This window comes from Nycticebus coucang, chromosome 3, assembly GCF_027406575.1.
Source record: "Nycticebus coucang isolate mNycCou1 chromosome 3, mNycCou1.pri, whole genome shotgun sequence".
Classification (NCBI taxonomy): domain Eukaryota; kingdom Metazoa; phylum Chordata; class Mammalia; order Primates; family Lorisidae; genus Nycticebus; species Nycticebus coucang.
Genome location: NC_069782.1, coordinates 92,967,081 through 92,984,787, shown reverse-complemented (window position 1 = coordinate 92,984,787; position 17,707 = coordinate 92,967,081). Strand labels below are relative to the sequence as shown.

Sequence of the window (17,707 nt, the reverse complement as noted above, 5' to 3'; positions counted from 1 at the left end):
TGAGGCAAGAGGTTCGCTTGAACCCAGGAGTTCGAGGTTGCTGGGAGCTACAATGATGCCATGGTACTTTACCCAGCACAACAGAGAGAGACTTGGTTTCAAAAAAAAAAAAAGAAAGAAAGAAAGAAAACCAGAAATGTATTTTCTCACAGTTCTGGAAGCTAGAAATCTAAAATAAAAGATATCAGCAGGGCTAGGGTCCCTCTGAAGACTCGAGGAAAGTTTTCTTTGTCTCTTCCTAGCTACTGGCGGTTCCTGGCAATCAGTCCTTGGCATTCCTTGGGTTGTGCCTGTATCACTTCAGTATCTGCTTCGGTCTTGGCTTTCTTCCCTGTATCTCTGTGTCTTCTCCTTCTATTATGAGGATACCAGTAATTGGGCAGAAGGCTTACTCTAGTCTACTATCACCTCATCTTAACTAATTACATCTGCAAATGACTTATTTCTGAATAAGATCATATTCTGAGGTACCAGGCAAACATAAATTTTGAAGGGACAGTACTTAACTCATTTTATACAGATATGCCACAATTGAGCAAATCAATGAATATTTTTTCATTTCCTCTCCTTTTTTATTTGAACTGTAGAATCCAATTGATATTCTTTTGCTTTTTCCTTTTTTACACTTTGTAAAATATCCTGGAAAACTCTCCATATTACTTCACAGAGATCTTACTCATTCTAATCTAAATGTTTAACCATAGCCAGGAGGGGTGGTTCATGCCTGGAATCCCAGCACTTGGGAGGCTGAGGCGGGTGGATCACCTGAGCTCACAGATTTGAGACCAGCCTGAGCCAGAGCAAGACTCCATCTCTAAAAATAGCTGGGCATTTTTGTGGCGGGTACCTGTAGTCCCAGCTACTTAGGAGACTGAGGCAAGAGGATCACTTGAACCCAAGAGTTGGAGGTTGCTGTGAACTAAGACACCATGGCTTAGTTCACAGCAACCTCCAACCAAGTGAGACTCTATAAATGTTTAACCATAGAAAATTATTAATATATTCATAAGGAAGAAATTGATTTAGTATTTTTATTTTTGGTATTTAGTATTTTATTAACATGTAAATATGTACACAATGTATTAGGGATATTTTCTTCTATAAGATTTTAAATAAATCTATTTTTTCAAGATACTATATTCACAGAATATAAAATTCTCCTTTCCAATTATGTTCCCTATGTATTCTATCCTTTTCCAAAATCAACCAATGCTTCCACTGGAAGTCAGCTACACATACTGTTCTACACTTTGCCTTTTTGCTTCATGTATCTTAGAGATTTCTCTCTCTCTTTTTTGGGGGGAGGGGGACAGAGACTCACTATGTGGCCTTCAGTAGAGTGCCGTAGCATCACAGCTTACAGCAACCTCAAACTCCTGGGCTTAAGTGATTCTCTTGCCTCAGCCTCCCACGTAGCTGGGACTACAGGCACCCGCCACAATGCCTGGCTACTTTTTATTTTATTTGTCATTGTTGCTTAGCTGGCCCAGGCCAGGTTCAAACCCGCTGCCTCCGATGTATATCTCTGGAACCCTAACCGCTGAGCTATAGTCCAAGCCAGAGATTTCTCTATATTTTTATGGCTGCATAATATTCTATCATATGGTGCCACATAGTTTATTTTCCTAATCCTCTTTTTTCTTTCCTTTTTTTTTAGACAGAATCTCACTCTGTTGCCCTAGGGTTGAGTGCTGTGATGTCATCATAGATCACAGAAACCTCAAACTCTTAGGTTGAAGTGCTCCTCATGCCTCAGCTTCCCAAGTAGGACTATAGGTGCCTGGTTAGTTTTTCTAACTGTAGTAGAGACAGGGTTTCACTCTTGGCTCAGGCTAGTCTTGAACTCCTGAGCTCAAGGAATCTGCCCATCTCAGTCTCCCAGAGTACTAGGGATTACAGGGGTTAGCCACCTCTCACGGCCTACAGATCCTATTTTGATGTATTTTAGTCTTTGGCTATAACAAAGCAGTACTATTTGCAATGATCAACATAATTGGAAACAACCCAATTTTCATAAAGAGTAAAATAAATACATGTTTATGCAGTAGAAAACATAATGAAAATAGAAAGAATGAATTACCACTACACTTAACAATATGAATGAATGTAAGAAACATAATATTGAACTAAGTCATTTCCAAAAGCGTACATATATACTTTCAACCCAGATAGAGTAGAATTAAATCTATCAGCCAGTCCTTCTTCAGGTAGCAATTATAACTCTGAATAAAATATTATAAAACCATTTCCTGGAGAACAATCAAAATAAGGCATAAGGGGAGTCTTTTTTTTTTGAGACAGAGTTTCATTATGTTGCCCTCGGTAGAGTGCCATGGCGTCACAGCTCACAGCAACCTCCAACTCTTGGGCTTAAGCGATTCTCTTGCCTCAGCCTCCAAAATACCTGGGACTACCAGCACCTGCCACAACGCCTGGCTATTTTTGTTGCAGTTGTCATTGTTGTTTAGCAGGCCCAAGCCAGGTTCGAACCCGCCACCCTTTGTGTATCTGGCTGGCACCATAACAACTGTCCTATGGGCGCCAAGCCAGGGGAGTCTTAAATGGGAGGAAGAAAATTTTCTTGGTAAATTTCCAATTTTTATGACTCTTTCTCTAGAGCAGATCCAAGTTGACACCAATGGCATATCTAAAACTTGATAGAAAACATGTGTTCTTACTAGCTTGAAGAGCCAGAGGAAGAGTTTGAGGTGGCCACATCAGGCAGAAAGTGAGCGAAGAAATTCCAGAAATGTGAGAACCATACCTAAATTCTGCATGAAAAGCCTACCCCAATTGCTGGTTGATCCCAGAGTTACCCTTATGCAGAGTAATTTTCTAGCAGCCCAGCTACGGTGATAAAAGGACTGAGCAGAGGGTGGCGCCTGTGGTTCAGTGAGTAGGGCGCTGGCCCCATATGCCGAGGGTGGCGGGTTCAAGCCCAGCCCCGGCCAAACTGCAACAAAAAAAAAATAGCCGGGTGTTGTGGCAGGCACCTGTAGTCCCAGTTACTCGGAAGGCTGAGGCAAGAGAATCGCTTAAGCCCAAGAGTTAGAGGTTGCTGTGAGCTGTGTGACCTCAGTGCACTCTACCGGAGGGCGGTACAGTGAGACTCTGTCTCTACCAAAAAAAAAAAAAAGGACTGAGCAGAGATTTCTTATGTCTATTGCTAGGCCACGGAGTTTGGAATTTGAATGTAGCTAAGTTTATGTGCTTTAAAAGAAAAAAATCAATCTTCATAATAACATAATTGGTCTCTACCATGGGGGTTGGCAATTTTTTCTTAAATAACCATAGAGTAAATATTTTGCCCTGACAGACTATATGGTCTTGGTTGTAAGCACTGAGCAATGCAGTTGTAATGGAAAAGTATCCATAGACAACATATAAACAAATGGGCATGAATGCATTTTATTAAAATTTTATTTACAAAAACAAGGGATAGGCCACTTGCTATAGTTTGGCAGCTCTTGCTCTACAACATCTCAATTACAGTATGCAAGACACAATTTAAAATTTTGAGACAGACAAACATCCATACTGAAGTATGAAGGCAATCAATGGAGATGAACTCTGAAATGACTGCTGTATGAATCTGCAGACAAGGATTTTTTTTTTTTTTTTTTTTGTGAGACAGAGTTTCACTATGTCGTCTTGGGTAGAGTGCTATGGCGTCACAGCTCACAGCAACCTCAAACTCTTGGGCTTAAGCAATTCTCTTGCCTTGGCCTCCCAAGTAGCTGGGACTACAGGTGCCCACCACAACACCCAGCTATCTTTTTTATTGTAGTTGTCATTTTTGTTTGGCAGGCCTGGGTTGGATTTGAACCTTCCAGCTCCAGTATATATGGCTGGCACCCTAGCTGTTGAGCTACAGGCACCAAGCCAGACAAGGATTTTAAAGCAATTCTTTATAGTTATTTTAACTATACTTGAAGATGTAAAGGAAAATATGCTCATAATGAATAAACAATTAGAAAATCTCATCAGATCAGGTGATGGGTACACTAAAAGCTCAGACCTCACTGCTGTATAATATACTACTGTAACAAAACTGCACTTATACCCCTTAAATATATTGAAGTATAAAAAATAAAAATAATTCTTATCAGAGAAATAGAAACTTTAAAAAATAGAAATTCTAGAACTGAAAAACAAAATTTATGAAATAAAATCACTAGGTGCTTTTTTTAGCAATCTAAAGATAATAAAACAGCAAGCAAGCCAACTTAAACATAGATCTGTAAAAACTATGAAGTGTGAAGGAAACACTTGAAGCAAAATGAACAGAGAGCCTCTGTAAGCTATGGGACAATATCAAAGGGTCTTACTCATATAATTGGAGTCCTAGAAAGAAAGGAGATAGGAAATGGGGCAGGAGAAATATTTAATGAAGTGATGACTGCACGTTTCCCAATTTTGATCAAAGGCATGAATTTATAGATTCAGGAAGCTCTATAAACAACAAGCAGAATAAATACAAAGAAAACTATACCTAAATATATCATTAGACTACTGAAACCAAAAGATAAAGAAAAGATACTGAACAGCAAAATAGCATACATGTATTACATACAAGGGGAACATAACTTAGGGTTAGACTGCAGTGCGATTTAAGTGCTTAACTAAAGAATTGGGTCTTATTACTCCAGATTTCTCATTGGAAACAATCGAGAGCAGAAGTAAGTGAAATAACATCTTTAAAGTACTGGAAGAAAACCACCAACCCAGAATTCTATGTCTTATGGGATTCAGTTTGTGTAAAGAGAAAGAGAAATCAGTTACCTGTGGTGAGGATTAATAATTGCAAAGAAGGGAGTGTTTCACCATAAGAAACCACCTAACACATTTGTAACTTGAAAAACAGCAATTTTATGTTCTAATAATTCTGCAGTCAAGGCTAAATTCAGCTGGGCGGTTCAGCTGATCTTGATCCTGGTCGCTTGTATGGCAGGCTACATTCAGGTAGTGTATCTGCCATGGGCTGGATACGTTAGTGATGGCTAGAGTTCTCTGTATTTGGTCTAAGGGTCAGAATCCTAATTGATTATACCTCAATTAAAAGTCTACTTTCAAAGGGGATGGAAATAATAGGAAAGAAATTTTAATGGACAATATAACAAAAATAGAAACTACAAAATGTAATTTCAGGAAATAAAAGTACGTGTTTGTGACACTATAAAGTTCTTATAAGGAAAATTAATAGATGATAAAGTAAACAACGTAACTTAGGGTTAGACTGCAGTGCGATTTAAGTGCTTAGCTAAAGAATTGGGTCTTATTTGAAAGGATGTGGGAAATTATTTAAGGGTTTTGAGTGGAGGAATCATATGTTTGGGAGATACAGTTCCACACTAGTGTACAAATTGGACTGGGGGAGGGATAAGTTATAACCAGGCAGATCAATTTGGGCTTTTTTGCTTTTGTTTTTGTTTTTGAGACAGAGCCTCAAGCTGTCACCCTGGATAAAGTGCTATGGCATCACAGCTCACAGCAACCTCCAACTCCTGGGCTCAAGCGATTCTCCTGCCTCTGCCTCCCAAGTAGCTGGGACTACAGGCACCTGCCACAATGCCCAGCTATTTTTTGGTTGCAGCCGTCATTGTTGTTTGGCGGGCCTGGGCTGGATTTGAACCCACCAGTTCAGGTTTATGTGGCTGGCGCCTTAGCTGCTTGAGCCACAGGCCCCAAGCCCAGGCAGATCAATTTGGAAGCAACAATTTAGATATGTACCAATTTAGGTTTTTTAGTTGTTTTTGCTTGTTTATTTGTTTTGGAGGTGTTTGTGTTGTTTTGTTTTGTTTTGAGACAGAGTCTCACTTTTTCACCCTTATTAGAATGCCATGGCATCATAGCTCACAGCAACCTCCAACTCCTGGGCTCAAGCGATTCTCTTACCTCAGCCTCCCAAGTAGTTGGGATTACAGGCATCCACCACAAAACTCCCGGCTATTTTTAAGAGACAGGGTCTTGCTCTTCCTCAGGCTGATCTCAAACCCATGAGTTCAGGCATGAGCCACCATACCCACCCTGATTTATTTGTTTTTTGAGACGGAGTCTCACTGTGTTGCTCATGCTAGAGTACCATGGCATCAGCCTAGCTTACAGCAACCTCAAGTTCCTGGGTTCAAGGGGGATTTTCCTGACTCAGCCTTCCAAGTAGCTGGGACTACAGGTGCCCACCACAGTGCCTGGCTGTTTTTTCTGTTTTTGGTAGAGATGGGGTCTCACTCTTGCTCAGGCAGGTCTTGAACTCCTGGGCTCAAGTGATCCTCCACCCTTGATCTCACAAAGTGCTAGGATACATGAGACACAGTGTCCAGCCTAGGAATTTGAGTTAGAATAGTGGCAAGTTAGTAGAAAAGAAGGCAATAAAATTCACTCATTGCATTTACAGGGATTGAGGGCCTACTGTATTTCAGACACTTAGTTAGGTAATATATACATAGTATTCTCTATATTCAAGGAAATCACAATATATGAAATATGGTTGTAAAGAAATAATCAAAATTTGTTATAAGAAGACCTAAAATAGGCTCGGTGCCTGTGGTTCAAGCAGCTAAGGCGCCAGCCCCATCCACCTGAGCTGGTGGGTTCAAATCCAGCCCAGGCCTGCCAAACGACAATGACGGCTGTAACCAAAAAATAGCTGGGCGTGTGGCAGGTGCCTGTAGTCCCACCTGCTTGGGAGGCAGAGGCAGGAGAATCACTTGAGCCTAGGAGTTGGAGGTTGCTGTGAGCTGTGATGCCATGGCACTCTATCCAGGGTGACAGCTTTAGGTGCTGTCTCAAAAAAAAAAAAAAGAGCTAAAATAGATGAATGTTTAAGATGTTAAGGACCTAAGAAGAGGGAGCAGCTAATACTGTGGAGGAATCTAAGACATGCTCTATAGAAGATTTAACATTAGATGATTAAAGTTTGCCAAATAAAGAAGGCAAGCCGCAACATTTTAGGCACAGCACGTACAAAGTCATAGGCAAAGAAGAGTAGAGCGTCATGCATTGGGGGACATAGCTCAGTATGTCTACTTGTGCAAGCGTTTGTACAAGCAGCTAAAAAGATAAAGGAGGGCCATCTCACTAAAGGTGAAAGACATCATGAAAGATTTCGTGACTAGATGAGAAGACAAAGGTGGCCTTAATAGTTTGAATTTAGTTGACTAGAAAATTAATAAACTCAGTGTTAAGAATTATATGGCTTGGCTCAGCGCCTGGGGCTCAAGCGGCTAAGGCACCAGCCATATACACCTGAGCTGGCGGGTTCAAATCCAGCCCGGGCCTGCCAAACAACAATGATGGCTGCAACCAAAAAATAGCCAGGTGTTGTGGCAGGCGCCTGTGGTCCCAGCTTCTTGAGAGGCGGAGGCAGGAGACTCGCTTGAGCCCAGGAGTTGGAGGATGCTGTGAGCTGTTCTACCACGGCACTCTACCCAGGGGAACAGCTTGAGGCTCAGTCTCAAAAAAAAGAATTATATGGCTTGCCAGGTATGATAGCTCACATATAATCCTAGTACTTTGGGAGGCCAAAACAGGTAGATTGCTTGAGGTCAGGAGTTCAAGACCAGCCTGAGCAAGAGCAAGATCAAGGCCCTCTCGCCCACCCTGCCCTGCCATCTCTACTAAAAAAAAAAAAAAATTAGAAAAAATATTGGCTGGGCAGCGCCTGTGGCTCAAGGAGTAGGGCGCCAGTCCCATATGCCGGAGGTGGCAGGTTCAAACCCAGCCCTGGCCAAAAATAAAAAATAAAAAAAATAAAAATAAAAAAATATTGGCTGGGCATTGTGGTGGGCATCTGTAGGCCTGTAGTCCCAGCTACTTGGGAGGATGAGGCAAGAGGATTGCTTGAGCCCAAGAGTTTGTGATTTCTTTGAGCTATGATGCCACGGCGCTGTACCTAACGTAACAGAGTGAGACGCACTCGATCTCAAAAAAAATTATTTTATGTGGACACATTACATATAGATACTTTTCATCTATGTGGGCATCAGATACCTCAGAGGGATGTGTGTGTATGTGTAGAATAAAAATAGATGTGTTTCATCAATGGAATTCTAAATATCAAATGCTCATCATAGTTTCTTAAAGCCAGTCAACAACATAGAATTGATATTGACCATTGGCGCTGTTTTTTCTAAATCAGAAAGAAAGAAAAATCTTTATATATGGCACAACTGAAGGAAAAAACAGAATTGCTATGAATGTTCCAAATGCCTGGGTCTGAATAACCAAGTTAATTCTTCTCTCATTTGTTTTGAAATACTGTTGTTTCAAGACCCAGTAATCATCAGCTAATACTAAAAGTCTATAATTACACATTAATGCATTACAGAGTTGTCAGTCTCCACAGAAAACTGGTACAGTACTTAGCAGAATGCTTAAAACTGATGTTGGTCCAGAGAATCTGTAGTTCAGGAATTTTCCTAGAAAGTAACCTCTGTTGTTCAAATCAAACACCTACTCGTAGAGACAAAACTTACTGGGCACAGGCAGTGTTACCAGAATCATTTATTAGAGGGTAATTGATGAGCAATCCAAATCAAACTTTGATACTACAGCTCTAGATGTCTGCTTAAGCCTAGGGGGCTGAAAGCGGTGGGAGCTTACAACAAAGTAAAAGAAAACTCTTAGAATTGATGGGTATGTTCATTATTTTGATTGTGGCAATGGCTTCATGAATGTATACACTTTAAATATGTACAGCTCATTGTATATCAATCATGCATCAGTAAAGATGTTAATAAAAAAAAAATGAATGTGGCCAGGCGTAGTGGCTTATGGCTATAATCCTAGCACTCTGAGAGGCCAAGGTGGGTGGATTGCCTGAGCTCACGAGTTTGATACCAGCCTGAGCAAGAGCAAGACCCTGTCTCTAAAAATAGCTGGGTGTTGTGGCAGGCTATTGGACTACTTGGGAGGCTGAGGCAAGAGAATCACTTGAGCCCAAGAGTTTGAAGTTGCTGTGAGCTATGATGCTACAGCACTCTACAGAGGGCAACCAAGTGAGACTCTGTCTCAGAAAAAAATAAAAATAAAAGAAATGAATGTCATCTTAGAATACTGACATGCTATTTTAAGTCCTATGCCATTATTCATGTAAAGAAGAATTGGCTGTTTTTAAATAGATATGCTCATATACACAACTTGAAGCAGTCTAGACTACCCAGGTTATAATGAATTGAGTGTCATTTTTAACTAGAGTATTTTAAAGCAATACACTTTAAGGTATTGCACTTTATTAAGGTATAGAAGTTGTATACTTATGAATTTGTGCTAATTCTGGATGAATATTTTTCTTGAGTTGGTATCAGTGGATTGGATTAGATTTTAAACAGGTTTTATAATATATCAAAACCACATTAGTTTTCTTTTTTTTTCCTTGTCAGATATGCAGAAAGATCGATGTTTCAGGTGTCCCATATCATAATAAATACTTTCAGTAAAATTTTTTTTAGCCTTTATATACTTTTGCTTTTACTAATGAGCTTTCTTTCCTTTTAGAATCAGGCTATTAATGACTTTCTGGCAATGTCATCCTGGCTGTGGTTGAGACCAGTGTGAGATCTAGTTATTGGAGATTAATTCTATAGGTTGGACCTAGATACCTTAGAAAAATAGGGACTTTAGTAAAATTCAAATTAGAATATATGAGATAAGATAATTTTTTAAAAGAATTAATGTTTGATAGTTTGGATGTGGTCAATCTCTTATAATATTGCTAAAGTATAAATTGTGCTAGCTATTCATGCCTTTTTTTGATAGTAATTTTAGTTTTTAGAATTTAATGTAAATAAAAATGTGGGAGCATCTGTATATGAAGACATTTGTCTCATTTTATGTATAATAGTGAAAAAATGAAAGCAGCTTAAATATTTAAAGTATGTTGTTTACTTGATGCCATCATTAAAAATAATGTAGTAATTTGAGACTATCTTTATGTATTGTGTTAGATTAAAAATAAACCAATACAGTAGGTTCATTCATTTTGTAAATATGGGATTAGGATTTGAGGACTTCCTTTTAAATATAAACAAATCAGAATATAAAATTGCCTATTACAATCAAAGTAGCAGGAGTGGAATGGGTATGCCGGGGCCGAGGTGATAAATGCTGATTTTTCCATATCTTATTTTTATATTTTTAAAAAAGCATCAGTTGTTTATAAAAGAGCATACTCCTTTTAATTAGAAATGTACAAATTCAGCTACCCTAACATAGCATAGACTACTACTGGCTGAAGCTCTGGGGTTTTATTAGTACAGTGATGACTTAATTAACAAATCCTCTATGAACAAAACCCCTTTACCCAATATTGGCTCTGGTGCAGCAGACATGGGGGAAGGATTGGTTTTCTCTGAGCGAGATTGGTGGCAGCAGGGACTAATGAGGCAGGGCCTTGAAAGTGGCTCTCTCTCAGATCTTACTCCTCGGGGATTGGCTAGAGCTGAGTCTGAGGGCACTGCTGCGCTCCTGGGACCTACACAGTCTGGTTACCCAGGTGTTGAAAAAACAATTTCTGTGCCAAAACCATATGTGGCTTTTAAGAGACTCGGCAGGACTCTTGCTTTAGGCAAAGCTAGGAATGAGTAGGCTAGAAAATAACAAAGAGGGAATCCATGTGCTTCTCTGCGTCTCCTGTGTGCTCAGTGTAGTTTTTTCAGTTCTCTGGGTCTCATTTTACTCAACTGTAAAATGAAAGGAATGGCTAGAAAATCTCGATTATATCTTTTACTTTTAATAGATTTTATTTCTGGATCAAGAGTCAATAAACTTCCTGAAGAGGATCAAATAATAAATATTTTCTGCTTTGCAGGCATATAATCTCTATCACAAGTGCTCAGCTCTGCCTCTGTAGTGTGAATATAGCTGTACATAACAATATGTAAATAAATAGATGTGGTTTTATTCCAATAAAGCTTTATTTAGAAAAATTGGCAGCTAGCCAGAATTAGCCCACAGGCCATAGTTTCACAGCCCCTTTGTCTATATATTAATATAAAGGGGATGTCATATTAACAGAATTCTTTGGGGGATAGCATATAAACCTTATTTCAGAGAGAACATTATCTCAGAATTTTATTTTAAAAAAATTAGTCAATATAAAATATTATTTCCCTGTCAAGATGTAACACCATGGGGAAAAATTTTTAAATACCTCGTCACCAAACCATGGTAGTAAGTTTTCAGCATAGGAAACCCTGAGTCTTCCCAATGAAGGAATAAAATAATGTCTGCAACATTTATGATTGGGTTCTTTTAAGTCTTCAAAATTTCCGAGTTTTCTAGGAGAGAGGCTCAAGGGCTTATTAATTTTCTTCCTGATAAAACAGGCTAAAAAAATCAAGCCTTTCATAGTAAAGAGTGAACTGTGGAACCTTTATTTTTTTATTTTTCAAATTTTTTGGGTGGTCCAGAGAAGGGCAACTGCCATGCTTGGCAGGCTTTAGATCTCCATCTATCTTGAGTTGGGTTTATATTTTGGTCTTAAGTTATTGGTATTCTCTGGAGATCACCTTTGTTCGTTCTCCCACATCAGGACTCAGCTAGTATAGTTTGTCTAGTGAACTTACTTCTGTTTTCAACAATGAAGAAGCAACTATAGATTAGGATAATTAATTCAGGCTGCTTATTGCATAAAGGGATCGGCACAGTGGTACTTTACCTAGAAAAGTCTTAAATATTCTTGTTGGCCAGCTTGCTCTCATATAGACATTGTTTGAGATCTTTATTTTCTAAGCTGCAGAGCATGAATTCCATACTAGCCTAGCCCACTAGCCACAGCTGTGAGCACAGAATAACCGACCCATTTATAGTAATTAGAGCTTGTCCAGAGTGAGCAGGGCCATCCTCCCAAGCATAGTGACAGCTATACTTCTCACTCTAATGCAGGGTTCTCAAAGTGCGGGCCCATCAGGGAGACTCTGCTATAAAGTCAAAGCTATTTCACACACCCTAGGAGGCCACTCTAGGAGCTGCTGGTCTCAGGAGCTCCAGACCAGGCTTAGCAAGAGTGAGACTCTGTCTCTACTAAAAAATAGAAAAACTACATGGGTGTTGTGGCAGGTACCTATGGTCCCAGCTATTCAGGAGGCTGAGGCAAGAGGATCACTTGAGCCCAAGAGTTTGAGGTTGCTGTGAGCCGTGACATCACAGCAGTCAGCCCAGAGTGACAGAGTGAGACTCTAACTCCGGGAAGGGGGAGTTAGAGTCTATTTCAGAATATTCCAAAGGTACTGTTTGACTTTTTGGCTCTCATTGGCAATAGAGTTTTCCAGAGATTACATGATGTATGGTATCACAGCAGATTGAATGCTGAAGAAGATGTGAGAATTCATACAGTGGTCTTCTCTTAATCAGGCATTAAAAATATTAGCAAGAATGTAAATGCCACACTCTTCATTAATATTTTTGCTTGGATTATGGGACAGAAATATTTTAAGTTCTCTATTTTAATTTTAATTTCTCTTTTTTTTCTTTTTCTTTTTTTTTTTTTTTAGACAGAGTCTCACTATGTTGCCCTGGGTACAGTGCCGTGGTGTCACAGCTCACAGCAACCTCAAGCTCTTGGGGTTAAGCGATTCTCTTGCCTCAGTCTCCCAAGTAGCTGGGATTATAGGTGCCTATCACAATGCTGGCTATTTTTTGGTCGGAGTTGTCATCGTTGTTTGGCAAGCCTGGCCTGGGTTCAAATCCACCAGCTCTGGTGTATGTGGCTAGCACCCTAGCTGCTGAGCTATAGGCGCCGAGCCTCTCCATTTTAATTTCTAAGATAGTAAATATTAACAAGGATAGTCAGAAGGCTGAGGCAAGAGAATCACTTGAGCCCAAGAGTTTGAGGTTGCTGTGAGCTATGACTTCACAGCACTCTACCAAGGGTATCAAAGTAAGACACTGTCTCAAAAAAAATGAATAATAATAATAATTCCCATAAGCAAAATCTTTTTGGGTCCTTAACAATTTAAGAGTATTACTGTGATGTCAGCATTCCTAATTCTATATGAAATCAGCACATTGTGTCCTATAAGTGCATTAAGGTATACATGATCTATGTGTTTATGATTTAATTTAAAAAAAAATTTTTAAAGGGTATTATAGGAACCTGAGGCCAAAATGTTTGAGAACCCACTACTCTAATGTATTACTCTTAGTTAGAATACTCTGATCTCATGGTTACTGATAACCATCTTCAGCATATTTCCTTATAGAAGATATCCACAAATATTTCTCCTAGAGATATCAAAAATTCACAGTTTAGTGATTATCTTTCCAGATATCTTTCTCTTTTTTTTGTAGAGGCAGAGCCTCACTTTATCGCACTCCATAGTGCCGTGGCATCACATAGCTCACAGCAACCTCCAACTCCTGGGCTTAGGCGAGTCTCTTACCTCAGCCTCCGGAGTAGCTGGGACTGTAGATGCCCGCCACAACACCCGGCTATTTTGTTTTGTTGTTGCAATTTGGCTGGAGCTGCATTTGAACTTGCCACCCCAGGTATATGGGGCAGGCGCCCTTCCCACTGAGCCACAGGCGCTGCCCCTTTCCAGATATCTTTCTCCTGAGGGCTTGCATGTACACACATTACATAATTTTACATATACAGGATCATGTTATGCTCTTCCAAACTTACTCTTCTGAGACACTTCACTTCAGTTTAATTTTTGTCCCTGTATTTTTTTTTTTTTCACCGACTTTATTAGCTCTCAACCCCGACCGGCCCCGTGCCGCCCACTTTCCCGCTAGATCGCACCAGCCCTCCGTGACATCCAGCACAAGCAAAAACCACTATGGAACGGCTATGAAAAGAGCCTTTGCTGGGGAAGCCAGCTCCCCGGTGGCGGCGTCAGGGTCACTTCTCTTCGCTTTCTGACTCTGTCTTCTTGGGTAGCAGCACCGCCTGAATGTTGGGCAGGACGCCGCCCTGAGCGATGGTCACTTTCCCCAGCAGCTTGTTTAGCTTCTCGTCGTTGCGGATGGCGAGCTGCAGGTGGTGAGGAATTATCCTAGTCTTCTTGTTGTCACGCGCGGCGTTGCCAGCCAACTCCAGGATCTCCGCAGTCAGGTACTCCAACACCGCCGCCAGGTAGACCGGCGCCCCGGCTCCCACTCGTTCCGCGTAGTTACCCTTGTGCAGCAGTCTGTGCACGCGGCCCACTGGGAACTGCAGGCCCGAGCGGGACTTGGCCTTGGCCCGCACTTTGCCGCCCTGCTTTCCGCGACCAGACATGTTTACCTCTCCCCTAAAATACCTTCTCCCTGTATTCTTATAAAACCCTAAGGTCTTAAAGTTGAAAGGGGCTTAGGGATCATTTTATCCTATTCCCAACTCAGGAATCTTCTAAAACATTCACAACTCAGAAGATTCATTTCACTTCAGTTTTAGAAATTGTTAGAAACTTTTTCCTTCTCTGGGACAGAAATTTGCCTTCTTCATAGTTTTTTGGGTTTTTGTTTTTTTGTTTTTTGAGACACAGTCTCACTCTGTCATTCAGGCTGGAGTACAGTGGCATAATAGCTCACTGCAGCCTCCAACTCCTACTTCTGGGCTCAAGTGATCCCTTTGCCTCAGCCTGTCTAGTAGCTGGGACTATAGGCACACACCAGTATGCCCTGCTAATTTTTGTGTTTTTCGTAGAGACAGGGTCTCACTGTTGACTAGGTTGATTTTAAAATCCTGGCCTCAAGGTTTCCTCCTGCTTCAGCCTTGCAAAGCTCTAGGGTTACAGCTGTGAGCCACTGGGTCTGGCCAACCTTCTTTATAACTTATATCCACAGGCCTTAGTTCTCCTTTGGGGAACTATGTAGAATGTATCTTATCCATCTTAACCATGCTTCTTTTGGAGTATTTTCATCTAATTATCTTTCAGTTCCCTAATTCTTATCTAAGTTGTGTCTGAGCTTCTATTAAAACTATGCATTGATAGCTGGGCACAGTGGCTCACACCTGTAATCCTGGCACTCTGGGAAGCTGAGCCAGGCGGATCACCTGAGCCCACAATTTTGAGATCAGCCTGAGCCAAAGTGAAACTTCATCTGTAAAAGAAGCCAGGTGTTGTGATGGGCACCCTATAGTCACAGTTATTTGGGAGGCTGAAGCAAGAGAATCACTTGAGCCTAAGAGTTTGAGGTTGCTGTGAGCTGTGACATCATGGCACTCTTCCAAGGGCGACAAAATGAGACTATCTCTAGAATAGTAGAATATTGAATTGTCATTTTAAATTTCTACTTAACCTATTTACTGAGTTCTTAATTTCAGTTTCCATTTTTATAGTTTCTAGTCCTCTATTGAAATTCTTGATTTTGTTTTTCACCTCTTGATCATTACAGTTATTTCAAAGTTTCTGTTTGATAAGTTTAATATCTGGAGCTGCTTTGGGCTAGTTTTTTTTTTTTTTTTTGCGGGGGGTGGGGCGTTGCTTTTGTTTTAAGACAGTCTCACTTTGTCCCCGTCAGTAGAATACCATGGTGTCATAGCTTGCAGCAATCTCAAACTCTTGGGGTTAAGCAATTCTCTTGCCTCAGCCTCCCCAAGTAGCTGGGTCTACAGGCACCCACCACAACACCCAGCAATTATTTATTTATTTGGACACAGTGTCTCACTCTTGCTCAGGCTGGTGTCAAACCCATAAGCTCAAGCAATCCACCCGCCTCAGCCTCCCAGCATACTAGGATTATAGGCTGGAGCCACAGTGCCTAGCCTAATTCTTAATTCTTTTATTTGGTCTTCGATGCCTTCAAGCAGATTTTTTTTAATATATATTTTTATCCAGATTCTACTTGTTCTTGATGAGACAGCTGGTTGCAATTAGCCGGGGCTGGGTTTGAACCCACCACCCTCGGTATATGGGGCCGGCACCCTACTCACTGAGCCACAGGCGCCGCCCAAGACAGCTGGTATAAATTACCTAGGCTGCCAGTATCAAAAGCCCCTAGAATATACTTAAATTTATATTAATATTTCCTTTGTCCTTCTGGGTTGCTTAGGAAGCTGTTAGAGAGCAAGAAAAACCCTAATCCTGACCAGGACATCCGGGTAGGAACATTTTATGCATTAGTGCATTCTGCACTACATTCAGCAAGATGCTCTTTAAGAATATCAGATTAAACATTTAGGAAATACAACAGGATATTACTCGGTCACTCAAGCCAGAGTGCAGTGGTACGATCATAGTTCACTGAAGCCTCAAATTTCTAGCTTCAAAGGATCTTCCTGCCTCAGTTTCTCAAGTAGCTGGACTGCAGATGCACACCACTATACCCAGCTAACTTATTTCATGTTACTTTTTAGATACAGGGTCTCACTGTGTTGCCCAGGCTGGTCTCGAACTCCTGACCCTAAGGAGCCAGGAGCATGGTGGCTACTTAAGCAATCTTCCCAGCTGCGCCTTCCATGTAGCTGGAATTGCAGGTGTGAGCCACTGTGCCAGCCAGAAGTACAGTCTTTTTGTTTTCCCCACAAAGGCATAAATGTATTCATGATCTATGTATATATGACTTAATAAAAAGGAAAAGGGAATTTGCTATACAAAAAATTAGTCCAGGAGGGTTTTCTTTGTTATTAATTCTTTCAGATTTTCTATATAGACAATTAATTCATCTGTAAATATAGTTTTATTTCTCCTTCCCAATAGGTATACTTTTATTTATTTATTTTAACCTCCCCCCTCCCTTCCCCTCCCTTGGCCCTTTCCCCGTATTCTTGTGCTATAGTTGGGTTATAGCCTTCATATGAAAGCTATAAATTAGCTTCATAGTAGGGCTGAGTACATTGAATACTTTTTCTTCCATTCCTGAGATACTTTGCTAAGAAGAATATGTTCCAGCTCCATCCATGTAAACATGAAAAAGGTAAAGTCTTCATCTTTCTTTAAGGCTGCATAATATTCCATGTTATACATGTACCACAAATTGCTAGTCCATTCGTGGGTCGATAGGCACTTGGGCTTCTTCCATGACTTAGCAATTGTGAATTCGGCTGCAATAAACATTCAGGTACAGATGTCTTTGTTATATTGTAATTTTTGGTCTTCTGGGTATAAACCTCGTAAAGGAATTATAGGATCAAATGGCAGGTCTATTTTTAGGTCCCTAGGTATTCTCCAAACATCCTTCCAAAAGGAACAGATGAGTGTGCATTCCCACCAGCAGTGTAGAAGTGTGCCCTTTCCTCCACATCCATGCCAACATCTCTGGTTTTGGGATTTTGTTATGTGGGCTACTCTTACTGGGGTTAGGTGATACCTCAAAGTAGTTTTGATTTGCATTTCTCTGATGATTAAGGATGATGAGCTTTTTTTCATGTGTCTGTAGATCGTGCGTCTGTCTTCTTTAGAGAAGTTTCTCTTCAAGTCCCTTGCCCACCCTGAGATGGGATCACTTGTTCTTTTCTTGCTAATACGTTTGAGTTCTCTGTGGATTCTGGTTATTATACCTTTATCAGAGGTATAACCTGCAGATATTTTCTCCCATTCTGAGGGCTGTCTGCTTGCTTTACTTACTATGTTCTTGGCTGTGCAGAAGCTTTTTAGTTTGATCAGGTCCCAGTAATGTATTTTTTGATACTGCTTGAATTGCCTGGGGAATCCTCCTCATAAAATATTCACCCAGGCCGATTCCTTCAAGAGTTTTCCCTGCACTTTCTTCAAGTATTTTTATAGTTTCATGTCTTAAGTTTAAATCTTTCATCCAATGAGAGTCTATCTTAGTTAATGGTGAA

General features: G+C 40.5%; 2 protein-coding genes across 3 annotated transcripts in view; one reads left to right on the top strand and one right to left on the bottom strand.

Moving 5' to 3' along the window:
* ADK (adenosine kinase) overlaps positions 1 to 17,707 on the top strand; it is a 599,854-nt gene that overhangs the window by 491,910 nt on the left and 90,237 nt on the right. The gene's annotated exons all lie outside the window — the stretch shown is intronic.
* LOC128582303 (histone H2A.J-like) lies at positions 13,672 to 14,231 on the bottom strand. The gene has a single exon (XM_053586055.1). It carries the CDS (start codon positions 14,216 to 14,218, stop codon positions 13,841 to 13,843), a length of 378 nt encoding a protein of 125 aa, XP_053442030.1. The 5' UTR covers positions 14,219 to 14,231; the 3' UTR covers positions 13,672 to 13,840.

Bases quoted from the DNA above. Each gene is read 5' to 3' on its own strand.
- LOC128582303 (XM_053586055.1), bottom strand. From the start codon at position 14,218: ATGTCTGGTCGCGGAAAGCAGGGCGGCAAAGTGCGGGCCAAGGCCAAG.